The sequence below is a fragment of the Adiantum capillus-veneris genome, chromosome 5 (assembly GCF_014529385.1).
Source record: "Adiantum capillus-veneris isolate H3 chromosome 5, ASM1452938v2, whole genome shotgun sequence".
In the NCBI taxonomy this organism is placed as follows: domain Eukaryota; kingdom Viridiplantae; phylum Streptophyta; class Polypodiopsida; order Polypodiales; family Pteridaceae; genus Adiantum; species Adiantum capillus-veneris.
In genome coordinates this window covers 134,456,849-134,470,717 of record NC_140935.1, presented here as the reverse complement: position 1 = coordinate 134,470,717, position 13,869 = coordinate 134,456,849, and the positions used below count along the sequence as shown (strand labels likewise).

Sequence of the window (13,869 nt, the reverse complement as noted above, 5' to 3'; positions counted from 1 at the left end):
GGTCCACATCAATAGGCCACTTCCCCTTCTGGTGCAAACTCTTTGCCATAAGATTGATTTCTGAATCATGGTCTATAATGGCCAAGACCGGCTTCTCAATGTCGCCAAGGTTTACCATAGATTCAGTCGTTGCTCTTGCCGAATGAGTCCTTGAAAAATGACTCTTGGGTATAGTTTCATCGTCTTCCCCGTCATTAAAATGCATGCTTCTTACCTCGGGTATAATCGGATTTGAAACCACCACAGGCTTTGACTCTTCTTCTTCAAGATCTGCTAAATATTCTTCATAATCATCCAAAATTGCTTCAATGTGTCGAACCACTTGGCTCTTAATTGATACTGGCTCTTGCTCACTTGGTATCTGTCGCTTCCTTTTTATAATGTGGATGATCTCTTCATGGAACTCGCGCTTGAAAATTCCCAAAATATCTCCCAATGTGAGCGCCACTTTACTATTCAGGATACGCTCTTCAAAAACCTTCTTCAGATCTGTAGCCAATTCAATATCAGATTTAAAGTTTATACTAGGGTCCCTTACGCTTACCTTGCTTTTGTCCTTCGGAGCCTCCTCCATAACCACTTCAGGAGCAGGCCCTTCTTTCTTGCTGCTAGATCTCGATGGCCTTTTTGACGTCCCAGCAACCTCTTGATCCCTTTTTCGCTTCTCTTCCACCATAGCTTCATTGGCCTGAGCTTTAGCAATATATGCATATACCGAAAGAAATCTACTGGATCGGTCTACCCAGTAGTTTCTCGAATTGAATTCCCTACTTGTCGTAACTTCCCGTACATTACCTTACCTGCTTCTGCTGTCTTTAAAGCATATGGCCATAGTTTGCCCTTTACACTTGTACCTTCATCATCTCCCTTACCGCAAACCTGCAGCCCATATGTAGCTGCTTCCACAAGAGCATCATTATGTTGTATTTCTTCCACTAGCTTCTTCATGCCGTCCCTGCCAAAGTTTAAGCAGAGCATCTCTCCTGTTGCCCTGAGATGAATCTTCCTGTCTTTCTAAAAAACCATATTCTTCTTGTAAGCTTTATCAAACTCATCACACTCTTTCACATATCTATGGTCTTCACTATCGCACCACATGCATCGATTATTCCAATTTTGACGTGGTGGCTGCTGCTGCTTAGGTTCAGAAGTAGACGCTTTTGCAGCTAACCCTTCAAATTTAACAGTTTTGAAATTTAAATTTAGCTCTTGAATACTTTTACCAGATCGTCGAGAACAGGCCCCTCCACCTTGGATACTGTCGAGGGTGATTTCTCGTTAATCTCTTCTTTAGCATCATCTATTACCTCGACCACGATCTGCTTGTCAACTCGCTTATGTCGTTTTACAATCATATTCACCGCTTCAAAGACTATTTTCCAATCTGATGTCAACCCTAGTTCTCTTGCCGGGTCCTCGAATAATTGCATGTCACGTGACACATCCCAACCCTATGTGTCCGTGGACAAGCTACACCATAGCAGGGTTCCCGTCAGTCAAGTCAAGTTTAGATTAGCAGTGATCTGACACTTTTGTGAGTCTATTCGTAGACCGTGCATGCCCAGTCACTTAGCATAGATGCATATCCTCCGGTTGCACACAGCATGATCATCAGAATTCCCATCAGAATCCATTAGCATGAGTTAAGGGAATTTTCCAGTGCATTTAGCCTATTTTCCTATTTATTGGTATTTTCACTTTTTATTTTTAACTGACTTTCCAACAAAAGTAGGTAGGGCAATTTTACTAAGTTAATATATAAGCAAACCCAAGTTAGCACTAAATGGCAAAAGAGACAGCAGGAGCACCTTGCTCAACAGGCAACTTCTCAGCAAGACCAACCTCCGCGACTACTCTAGCGTTTTCTCCACAGAAGACCTAGCGTTTTTGCATCAGATCAGCCTTGGCGATTTGTGCACAGCAGATCAGCCCCGGCGTCATCACGACATAGCAGATCAGCCTAGCGTTTTTGCATTTGCAGAATCCCGCGACAGAAGGACCAATTTCAGCCCCTGGCGTTTTTGGATTTCAGCAGCAAATTAAGGCCGGCATTATTCACCTAAAGTGTAGCAGATTCAGCCCGTAAAGACCATCAGTTTTCAGCCCTAAGAAACCTCATTTTTCAGCCAAGAAAACACAGCCAAAAGTCATTTTCAGCCACCGAAACAGTCCCGAAATTCAGCGATTAGAAGATCTCAGATTTCAGCCATCGTCGTCGTCATCGTCGTCATCGTCGTCGTCGTCACCGTCGTCGTCATCGGCATAGACCAAGTTGCATAGTCCATTGCATACGCATTGTACACCTTTGTGCAATCAAAGAATAGACCACTCTCGCCGACGAGAGTGGGGCCTTCGGAGGAGGGTTTTACAACCTCTCGGGTGTCGTATCTCTTCTCTCTCTTTCTCTCAGTCTCATTCACTTGCACGCACAATATCCACTCACTTTGTTTGTGACCACAACACTCTACAAGACGGAAAGCTCTCTCTTTCCCCAAAGAACTAAAAGGAACCTTGAGCAATAAAGATCACTAATCTTGAGAAAATACAACATTCATTCCGCTGCACCTAACATTGGTATCAGAGCTTTGGAAGTGTTCTGCATTACTCAAGGAAAGAACCACAAGAACCACAAGAAATTTTTTTGCTTGTTGCGATCGCACGAACCCAAGTTTACTTGGGCGTGGCGATTCCTAATCGTGTTTTGTTGAAGAGTGACAGGAATCCCAAGAAAGAAGGGCTTGTCCAGCCTCCTCTTGTGTCTCTTTTCACTCATTGAGAGAGGACCGTGCACTTAGCGGCCGGCCAATCGACGTGAGGTGGGAAAAAGCAACCTTGGTGTGAGCCCAAGGCCGCCAAGGGGTGCGCCCGTACAAAAGAGTAGAACTCGGGTGAAGAGAAGATCCTTCTCCAACGCGATTTGCAAGCGAAAGAAAACCTCAAGAACCTCAAGAATCCAAGATTCTCACGAATCAAGGACCTCAAGAACCTCAAGAACCCAAGACCCCCAAGAACCCAAGTTCCTCGTGAACTTCCGGACCCAAGACCCGCAAGAACCCAAGTTCCTCGTGAACTTAAGAACCCACAAGAACCCCTGATGTGTGGGTCGTGCGGTACTTGAACTTCATAAAAGTCTGCAACGCTTGCTTCCTTGGGCCGCGCCAAAAGCGACACAAAGTCTTCTGAATCTCCTTTCTTGCTTCAACTTCGTCTATAGTCCTGCTTCTGCCATCTTCAAGAATCTCCATGGCTGAAAATTCCTGAAACCATCTCCAACACAAAACCATGAAAATACCCATTCCATGTAAAGTGAAGGAAAAAAATATTGTCTTCTCTAAAGACTGTGTATGCAATGTAGATGAACATAGAGACGGAGTTACAACCCGTTCATCAAACACATGCAAACAATGTGGCCGAATCTTTTCTGTTTGATCGAAATCAATCAATTGTGGCAAATCACAATGGAAATATCCATGCTTGGTGCTCACACTATCATGTGCTCGTTCAGAAACTGTGTCATGCCAAGGAAGAGACATGGAATATGACTTCCTTACATACAAACTTTTCAACTTTTCATGAACAATCCGCATACATTCGTGCTCAACATACAATATGTCATGCCTAGTAAAAGGGATCACATAACGATGCTGACTAAAATACAGGAAACCGTCACGAATAAAACACTCGAACAATGCGTGCGTATCAATCATGCGAACACACAATACTTCCCGTGAGGGTTCTTTGGACCAAGGCTCGAGAGCCAAGATCGGTTCGTCCTGAATGATCGAATCGTCCTGTGGGGGTTCTTTGGACCTCGACTCGAAAGCCAAGATCGCTTTTTCGTGATTGATCGAATCTACAACGAGGTTAGCTTCGCTAGAAAAAGCATCAACTAACACATCATCCTTGTGAACAATCACATCTTCTTCATGCAACTCACATGCTTGTGAGAAATCACATCTTGATCATGCAAATCATCATGCTTGTCATTGTCATCCAAATCATTGGCATCCAAATCATCATGCTTATCCTTGTCATTCAAATCATCATGTAAGTCATTGTCAATCAAATCATCATCATGCTTCACACAATCATGCAAATCCTGTGTGTCATGCTTGGGAGAAGAAGAGACTGAGAGAGTCTCCTTTTCCCGATCTTGTTGCATCCGTGCCTGTATTCGAGAAAAGAGTCGCAACATCTCTTGCCTTATTGCTTTGTTCTCGCGATCAAACTTGGCTTGCATTTCTTTGTTCTCGCGATCAAATTCTGCTTCTCTTGCTTTGGCTTCCAAGCGTGCTTGCTTGCTCTCACGCGCTATGGTTGCCATTCCTTCTTTGTATTCACGATCTATGGCTGCCCTTCGTTCTTCGTAAGCCTTTCTTTCTGCTCCTCCATAGCAGTTCGTACAATCTTTGTTGTATATGGAGAAGGGTCGGAAAAACCTCCTGGTGGGAAAAATTCTTCTTCGCCTCTCTCATGCTCATCACCTCCAAGCAAAGTATCCATTCCGCTTCGAGTGATGATCATTCTGAAGATCAGAGTGGGCCGGCGAAGAGTCCCTTCCAGGATTCCGGATGCTGTTGGCGATCTCCCTCGACGCCATACAGTTCGGTACCAGTACCTCACTTTGAAAAGGAGGGGATGTCACGTGACACATCCCAATCCTGTGTCCGTGGACAAGCTACACCATAGCAGGGTTCCCATCAGTCAAGTCAAGTTTAGATTAGCAGTGATCTGACACTTTTGTGAGTCTATTCGTAGACCCTGCATGCCCAGTCACTTAGCATAGATGCATATCCTCCGGTTGCACACAGCATGATCATCGGAATTCCCATCAGAATCCATTAGCATGAGTTAAGGGAATTTTCCAGTGCATTTAGCCTTTTTCTATTTATTGGTATTTTCACTTGTTATTTTTAAGTGACTTTCCAACAAAAGTAGGTAGGGCAATTTTGCTAAGTTAATATATAAGCAAACCCAAGTTAGCACTAAATGGCAGAAGAGGCAGCAGGAGCACCTTGCTCAAGAGGCAACTTCTCAGTAAGACCAACCTCCGCGACTACTCTAGCGTTTTCTCCACAGAAGACCTAGCGTTTTTGCATCAGATCAGCCTTGGCGATTTGTGCACAGCAGATCAGCCTCGACGTCATCACGACACAGTAGATCAGCCTAGCGTTTTTGCATTTGCAGAACCCCGGCGACAGAAGGATCAATTTCAGCCCCTGGCGTTTTTGGATTTCAGCAGCAAATTAAGACCGGCATTATTCACCTAAAGTGTAGCAGATTCAGCCCTTAAAGACCATCAGTTTTCAGCCCTAAGAAACCTCATTTTTCAGCCAAGAAAACGCAGCCAAAACAGTCATTTTCAGCCATCGAAACAGTCCCGAAATTCAGCGATTAGAAGATCTAAGATTTCAGCCATCGTCGTCGTCATCGTCGTCGTCATCGGCATAGACCAAGTTGCATAGTCCATCGCGTAGGCATTGTACACCTTTGTGCAATCAAAGAATAGACCACTCTCGCCGACGAGAGTGGGGCCTTCGGAGGAGGGTTTTACAACCTCTCGGGTGTCGTATCTCTTCTCTCTCCTTCTCTCAGTTTCATTCACTTGCACGCACAATATCCACTCACTTTGTTCGTGACCACAACACTCTACAAGACGGAAAGCTCTCTCTTTCCCCAAAGAACTAAAAGGAACCTTGAGCAATAAAAATCACTAATCTTGAGAAAATACAACATTCATTCCGCTGCACCTAACATTGCACCAAATTCTTTTGAAGTCGTGAATGAGCAACTTGAATAAACAATTCCACCTTCTGATCCTTCAAAGAATGTTGTTCTGCTGTTGACAACTGATCAAACTTCTTTTCAAATTCTTGTAACAGTTCTCGTGCAGATAAATTTTTACTCTTCTTCTGCACCCACTTCATAAAACTCTGTCTGGTCACCCTGTGAGAATCTACCAGAAAATATTCCTCTTGCAGCGCCTTCTTGAAGTCCTGCCAATTTGGTCCTTGAGCCGCCTGAATTTCTTTAATCCGGGTCCTAAGTTCCGGCATTGCAATCAGATGAAATCCTTGCACTGAGTTCTGGTTTTTAACTCCATTATCTTAGACTGCTCATAAAGATTGCAAAATTTTGGAATATCTCGGCCTTCAAACCGCTGCAACCTCTCTGTAACATTTTGTCGAGCTTTACAAATCCGCTCTTGCAGATTATGTTGCTGTTGGGCAGCTTGTTGCTGCTCTGCAAACTGCTACATCATTTGCTGCATGGCTGCCTCTTGCGGTGTAGACATAGGCTTCAACTATTTTTTCACCCCGGCTTGGTTTTGCGTCGGGTTCACCAGGTGTCGAGGGATGTGTTCGAAATGTGAGGCGGGTCAGCATCGGGTTGCTAGCTGTGGGAGAAGAGAGAAAGTAAAGATGCACCACCACGCACAATTGTCAGATAACCTCTTCAAAACAGGAACAAAGTGCCAAAATAATTGAATTTTATGATGCCGACAATGCGTTTTGAAGGACTACCCAGTTCTTCTTCCTCTGCTTCCGATAGTTCTAGCTCTTCCTCTTCTGACCCAAGCGAGGAGGACAGAAAGGGCAAGAAGCAAAGCGAAACAAAGAACAGGCGAAAGGCAAAGAAGATCAGATTCCGACCAGTTTTTGATAGTTATACGGAGGAGTCATCCTTTGACAGTTCGGACTCCGACGATCACATGTTTTATGCAAAGAAGAAACACTTTTACAGAGCCAACTAGTATGATTTCCTCGAAGATGAGAACAAGAAGACAAAGGAATTTAAAGATGGAAAGTCAGTGAAATTTGAATCCTTTTCTGGATTCCGTGATGCTCCGAGGGCTTTGGCTTTCATTCAGTAGTTTGACATAGCCTCCTCCGAAGGGCATTACTCAGAGCACTCGAAGATCAGGAGGGCAACATCATTTTTAAAGGGAAATGCTCGAACATTGTGGTCCACTCTTCTTTTGAGGAAAGAAGCCCCGACCAAGTGGTTGAAGTTCAAACGGCTCTTTATTTCTTGTTGGTTGACCTAGGAGTACGAACGAGATGTGAGAACTGCTTGGAAACTTTCACTCTTACATCTTTGTGCATAGACATTTCTTCTTCTTTGTCCTGCCTCTAACCATGTTGGCAGAGCTGCCTCCCTCTCCACCTGCTTTCCTCTTGATTTCCTCATTCAAGATAGAACCCCTAACACCATTAAAGGTCAAATTGGGGTTATTCGACAATGAAACCACCAATGTTTTCCATGAATCAGGTAAGGTCATAAGCAAGAAGATAGCTTTCAGCTTATCATCAAAAGGAGGCAAACCTGAATCCTGTAACTGCGACAAAGTACCTGTAAACAACGACAAGTGCTCTGTAGCGCTCTTGGACTCATCTAGCTGCATGCCAACAAGTTTCGCATCAAATGCACTTGGTTGACAGGCGTTGTATTCTCATACATCGCCTTTAACTTCTCCCACACATTAAAAGCATTTGTGAGACCTTTCAAATCAATGACTGTCTCATAGGTCATGGCCATTTTGATGTATGTAACTGCCTTCCTGTTCAGGCTAACCCATGCTTCATCCGACATATCCTGTGGCTTTACCTGTTCAAGTATCCCTTCACAATCCTTAAGAAATAGGATTCCCTAGATCTTGTCTTTCCAAAGGTCGAAACTTGTTCCATCGAACCTCCTAATCTCGAAGAGATTCTTCACATCCAAAGAAGATGAGGCCATAGATGCACGAATAAGAGGGCTAATACGCTGAATTTTTGGGCAAAATGCACCAAAACCGGAGTATAACCACAGAAGTGTGCACTACAGCTCCAAATTGTCACAGGAGCAATTTGGGGCAAAATGGGTTAATTTAGGCAAAAAAAACAATTTCTAAAATTTCTGCGCAGGGAATTTCAGCAAGTGAATTTGTGCTTAAAAACAACAATTTTAGTTGTTTTTAGCCTCACAGGACATACATAAGGCTAATGCACAGCCTTTAGAAGCATGTATGAGCAAAAGCCCCAATTTGTAGCATCAAATTGCAGAAAATTGAGCCACAAATGGTCATACATAGCCAAAACTTGTCAAATGTGCATAAATTGCATCAATTTGCACTTTCTTCAATGTAGATGCATCGAAAATACACTTGCAAAACCTGCGTAAATCTGAAATTTGACCTGTTTTGGGACCTGTTTTTCAGAAATTTCTTTGTTTTCGGGTAGCGAGGACCTAGTAAAGATGTTCCCTCACCTTAATACATGATTTGCAAAACCTGTATTTTCCTATCATAACCTGTAATTTATTGATTTTGACCTAATTTCAGTCTGTTTTAGGTCAATTTGACTAGTCGGGAACCGTCTAGCGTTTGGGGACGAGTCCTTTGGCGATAAAATTGCAAAACCTCGCGTGAAAGTTGACCTCCTTGGCTGAAAATCAGCATTTGCAGGTTTGGAAGCAAACCCTAAAATTTGCTCTGGTATCAGTTTGATGAGTGCGCAGCAATGTCTGCAAGTGATAGAGAACGAGGAGATGTGCAAGACTTGAGCCTTGGAGAGGAGGCGTTGGTGTGCAGAGATGGGGACGTGAGAGGTCGAAGTAGGAGAGAGAGAGAGGCTGCACGATTCTTGTAGGGGAATAAGTTGAGAGTGAATTGGGCTCTCATTCCCTTTATTAAAGTATAGGACCATTTTTAAGTTAATGGCCAAGTTCAATGTGAACTTGGCCAAAGGTTAGTAACCTTTAAAAACTATACACAAAAAGGGTCATTTGGGATGGCCATTTGGGCCTTTAACCCAACAATTGCTTGTATTGTTTTGAAGTGTCCTAAGGGCCATTCTTTTGGGGCATTTGGACGCAAAGTCTCGGAGACCTGGGCCCTCGGGGAGTTGACGTTTGCAAGGTAATAAATTATAATAAAGAAATACCGAAAGGAGGCCAGTCTTTGGAGCCACTCCACTCTGTGACTGTGTGTGTGTTTGTGTGTGGTGTTGGGCAAATTTATGGGAATCTTTTTGTTATCATTTCAATGGGGCATGTCTTGATGATGACCACGAAACATGTAACCAGTTGGCAGCTTCTCTTTGAACATACTTCATAACTGGTCTGCGATACTAAATGAGATAGTGCGTGTTTAGTATTGTATTTGGGACATATGTTTTAACTTCCGTTGCACTTGTCCAAGCCTTTTCTGTGGCAAAGGTTTTATTATTTTCCAGTGATGCTGCAGATAAATATCTTCCTTAGAATCACGAACAAAAGACCAGATGGATACCATGATTTGGCTTCCTTGTTTCATGTACGTAAATTCTTTGGCTTTTAGTTTTATTTTGATGCCCTTCTCCAAAGAGGAAATGTGCTTTGCAGGTTGAATTAAAATACCTCTATTGATTTGATAGGTCGTCAGCTTAGGTGACATTCTTAAGTTTTCTGTTTCACCTTCAACTACAAAAGATTCCCTAACAACAAATGCTCGAGGAATTCCTCTGGATGACAGGAATTTGGTTCTCTCTCTCTCTCTCTCCCCCCCCCCCCCCCCCCCCCCCCCCCCCCCCCCCCCCCCCCCCCCCCCCCCCCCAATTGTTACATCCCATCTATATACAGCATCTTTCCTAGTTTTTATTTATTCATTTTTGTTCCAGACAGTTGTATCACACATATGACGGTTGGTAACTTTTGGTGTCATAGGTCATTTTTGGCTTTTGCAAATGTCAATAACACATGCCATTTCATTTTCTTTCATGTTTCTCTCTCATTCCAGGTTTATTGTTTAAACTAATGACAGGAGTTATCCGAAACTCCCCGAAACTGGACTTTTTCCCCGGTTCCCCATTTCCTATACTGTGGCCGTTTCCATTTCCATTTCTGTTTCCCTTGAGTCCTATAGCTACCCAGAAGTACCTGAAACTTCAATTTTTGTCAGTTTCCCATTTCGTTTCTACTTTTGTTGCTGTTTCCTTGTTGGCCATAAATATGACGGAGGGACGTCCAGTATCGTGATTGGCGATAAAATAAACACGTACTAACACCCCCATTGAGAGAGAGTCTAGATTCAATCATGAGGTTAGGGCTTTTACCTGGCTTAGCATATATAGATACCCATTGCCTGGGTGATGGGGCACATTCTGTCACCTCATATCAAACTTTCTTAAGACTTCCACTAGTCCAGCAGAAGAGGCATAGCCATTTGAAGGTTCTGTATGTCAAAAGGTAATTGCTCCAGGTGGGCCCTCAACACATTATGAGGGTAATTTCAAATGCCAAACACCGAAAAACTGGCTTCTACTAAAATGGGGCCTTATTATACTTGATCAGCTGTTTCTTCAAGCCATCTGTGTCTAGCTCTAAACATAATACTATAGTTGGAGATCCAGGGTCAACAACCTCATTTTGCTGCTCAAGTTCCAGGCTTGTGAACAATCCAGTCGAAACAATCTCTCAAATCGACAACATTCAGTCCAAGTATAGTTTTAAGGTAAGGATGGAAAATCTATGACTTATATGACAATGACAGATGAGTTATTTGTGCTTGGTAGGCTGAGTTCAGGCCAAAGATAGCAAAAGACTCTCTGTTTGGGTCACTAGCTTGTCTTTGGTGATTGGGTAGAGGAGTGAAGGCTTTTCTACTCTTGCATGACCTCAAACCAGTATCTTCTGAGGTAGATGGGAGGAGCAAAATTGCTTGCTTAGGTAGATTCAAGCCAAAAAGCGGCAAGAGGTTCTATTTCTGAACTTTGGGTCGATTGGTCGGCGCACGTGCCCGCACACACACACACACATGTACATATACATATGCATATAAATGCGCGTGGACAACACACACACATGTCACTTTCATCTATTGCTTACTGTTCTAAGAATGGATACTTGTTGATATTTAACAGTACATGGATGTTTAACACTACATGGATGGTAGGTATAAGTTAGAAAGGTTTTAGAAGGACATGGATAACACCTGATAGGTTCATTGACACTTGCAGTACGTATTCAAGGCTAACGAATCTGTTGTCTTATTTATTTGGGATCAGGTGAAGACTCTATCTTTACTTAGGATTAAGCTGCTATCCATACATACAATACATAGCATCCTCTTGCTCATCATCATAGCATCCTCTTTTTCCAAACCCAAAAAATTTCTTGTCAGAAAAAAATTCTGCGTGTTTGAGAAGATAATTTGGTTCTTTTCCTTTTGGAATATAATTGTAGTAGTAGGTGTCAGACCAGTGTGAGGTAAATTTTCCTACTCATCCTTTCATATACTGGCTCCCTACATCCCCCCCCACCCCCCCCCCCCCCCCCCCCCGGCCCTTGCACGTCTTCCGTAAAAAGAAAAAAACCATCACCACCACAAAAAAGATTTTTTGTTTTTCTCTTCTTGCCGATAGAGTGAATTGCTTTCTCCTATGCTTGACAAAAGTTTAACCTTAGTGCTTCTTGTGTACCTGTGCAGATTATTAAGGCCCTGAATCTATTCCGCAAGAAGACGGGTTCAAATACGTACTTTTGGGTATCATTTTTGGCACCTAAATTCTTTAAGACTAGCTTGTGTTTTATCCATCAGGAATGAATGTGTTACCTTGTTCAAGCAACAGCTCAATGACCGGTCTAAGATTGTCTGTAGATACATCTGGACAAAAAAGTGCCCACAGGTGCAGGGCTTGGAGGAGGTAGTGGGAACGCAGCAACTGCTCTTTGGGCTGCAAACCATTTAAGTGGTAATCTTGTGGGGGAAAAAGAACTGCAAGAGTGGTCGGGAGAGATTGGGTCTGACATACCCTTTTTCTTTTCAAAAGGCGCGGCTTACTGTACAGGGAGAGGAGAGGTTTGTTTTTCTTTGTATAGGAAGTGCACTTCTATGAGGTTCTCAGACATCAAAATGTGCGGAATCATTGTTTCAAGTGAATTTGATCTTTTGCAGATTGTAGAGGACATACCACCATTGTCTTTGGATATACCGATGGTTCTCATAAAGCCAAAAGAAGAGTGCTCAACTGCAGAAGTGTACAAGGTAAGGGCTGTTTATTGGTTGTACGATGCTCAGCCCATTTGAGTACAGCGTGCCGTAGCCTAGGACATCATGGTCCTTTTTTGGGATCATTTTGAAGAATGACTTTAACCTGCTTCTAATGCAATTTGAGTAAAGGCAACATTATTACGTAGGTGCTTCAGTTCTGAATAATTAGACTGAAGCTAAGTTGCTTTTTCTACACAAAATGAATTTTTTATCATCTTTGTTATGCCGTGTGGCCACATTTCCGGCTATTATGTAATTTGCATGGTTCTGCAGCCAGATGTCTAAGTTGTGATGTTAACTCACATTAACTCCACAGTAGATCATGTTTATGGTTTTTTACTCTTCAGAGAAGAGACAGCATTCATTAAGTTTTGCAATAGGAAAATGCCGTGTGATCGGAAACCTGAACCGAAGGTTATTAACTTTTTTGGAAATGTATAATCTTCCAGCATTTCCGACTCGATCAAGCCAGTTCTGCTGATCCAAGAAAGTTGCTGCAAGAGATAATGTCAAGAGGAATCTCCCAGGATCTGTGCATAAACGACCTTGGTAACTGAACTTGAATCATAGCAATGTTTAATGCATGTTTATGGTCATCATGTATTTACAGATTGTCAGATACTCTTGCGAGAGCTTTTATATGTTTCCATTTTGGGCAGAGCCCCCTGCGTTCAACGTCTTGCCATCCTTAAAGGCCTTAAAGGAGAGGATTGCAGCTACAAGCAGGGGTAGATATCAAGCTGTGTTTATGTCTGGGAGGTGAGGGGTGCACTCAACGATCATTTCTATAATCTCTTTCTTTCTCTCTCACTTGACCATGATGCGTATTAAACCTTTGGTTTTCTTACTCTCTCTGAGCAGTGGTAGTACAATTGTGGGGGTCGGTGATAGTGAAGCGCCTCAATTCATATACGAAGAGGACGAATACCAAGAAGTTTTCACTTCAGGTCCATATTATGCATTGTGTCTTTTTTTTTTTTGGCTTGTATGCCTGATGATGACAATGTGGTATATTATCGATGGCACAGATGTGTTTTTCTTGAGAAGGAAAGAGAACGAATGGTATCAGAAAGTTATCTCTGAATGCTCCATTGAATTCGGAGAAATAGGTGCATCAGAAGCTTGCAGATGACGAAAGCTTGGACCTATGATATTGAAGAAATTCTTCAGGGTTAAATCAGAAAACCCTAATCTTGACAATAGATCACCTCAAATAGCATTTGACACAATCCTGCAAGAGCAAGACTAGGTAGAAAACGCATCCCTGTTTGTTTAATCTTTTGGATGAAGCGTACGTACACTACCATTGGCCATAATGTATTTGTACTCCTCTGATGTGCTCGAAAGCACTTAAAATGAACTCCTACATGTACCCTTAATGCAAGACTCTAGGTGCTAATGTGCTTGTAAATTGACACAGTTATAAATGGCATCCTGTTCCTTCCATCCTTCTTTGAATCAGAAGAACCTGGTATATCAGAATCTGGACAATTTCGTGCTTTTGGCCAATGACGAGCTGGCTTAATTGCTGTATATGTTTTAATGAGATCGATTTACACTATTATCCTCATAAATCCTTTTGGATCTCAATTATATTTGTTCCTGTCCCTTACCTTTCAGTTACCCACCAGCCTTGTATCTTGTGACTCCCAAGTTGCATATGCTTTTGGTTTGACATTGTAATTGGTTGGCTGTAGCTTTGTTTTTGGTCTCTCAAAAGATTGCAAAGTGTATGTGTTGGGTGTTTGCCACCCTTTAGGATTGCCTTCATGGTAGAAGACCTTTAGCTTTTTGTTGTGGATTGCAAGGATTTTTTATTTCTGCAGAGTGATCTGTTCAAAGACGAGAAGGACGTCAAT

At 42.6% G+C, this 13,869-nt stretch overlaps 1 protein-coding gene across 5 annotated transcripts in view; it reads left to right on the top strand.

The window, feature by feature from the left end:
• The window catches only part of CDPMEK (4-(cytidine 5'-phospho)-2-C-methyl-D-erithritol kinase), a 39,953-nt gene extending 26,499 nt beyond the window's left edge, over positions 1-13,454 (top strand). For 2 of the 5 annotated variants that reach the window (XM_086512882.1, XM_086512881.1), the window contains exons 2-11: positions 9,216-9,295; positions 9,396-9,500; positions 10,977-11,024; positions 11,447-11,503; positions 11,618-11,818; positions 11,915-12,004; positions 12,460-12,559; positions 12,670-12,769; positions 12,872-12,957; positions 13,039-13,454. In XM_086512882.1, coding sequence (XP_086369008.1) covers positions 9,218-9,295; positions 9,396-9,500; positions 10,977-11,024; positions 11,447-11,503; positions 11,618-11,818; positions 11,915-12,004; positions 12,460-12,559; positions 12,670-12,769; positions 12,872-12,957; positions 13,039-13,142 — 969 coding nt within the window. In that variant the 5' untranslated portion in view covers positions 9,216-9,217 and the 3' untranslated portion in view covers positions 13,143-13,454. The remainder of the gene's footprint in view (positions 1-9,215; positions 9,296-9,395; positions 9,501-10,976; positions 11,025-11,446; positions 11,504-11,617; positions 11,819-11,914; positions 12,005-12,459; positions 12,560-12,669; positions 12,770-12,871; positions 12,958-13,038) is intronic. The other 3 variants (XM_086512878.1, XM_086512879.1, XM_086512880.1) reach the window with 3 other exon arrangements.
• The last annotated feature ends 415 nt before the right edge of the window (positions 13,455-13,869 follow it).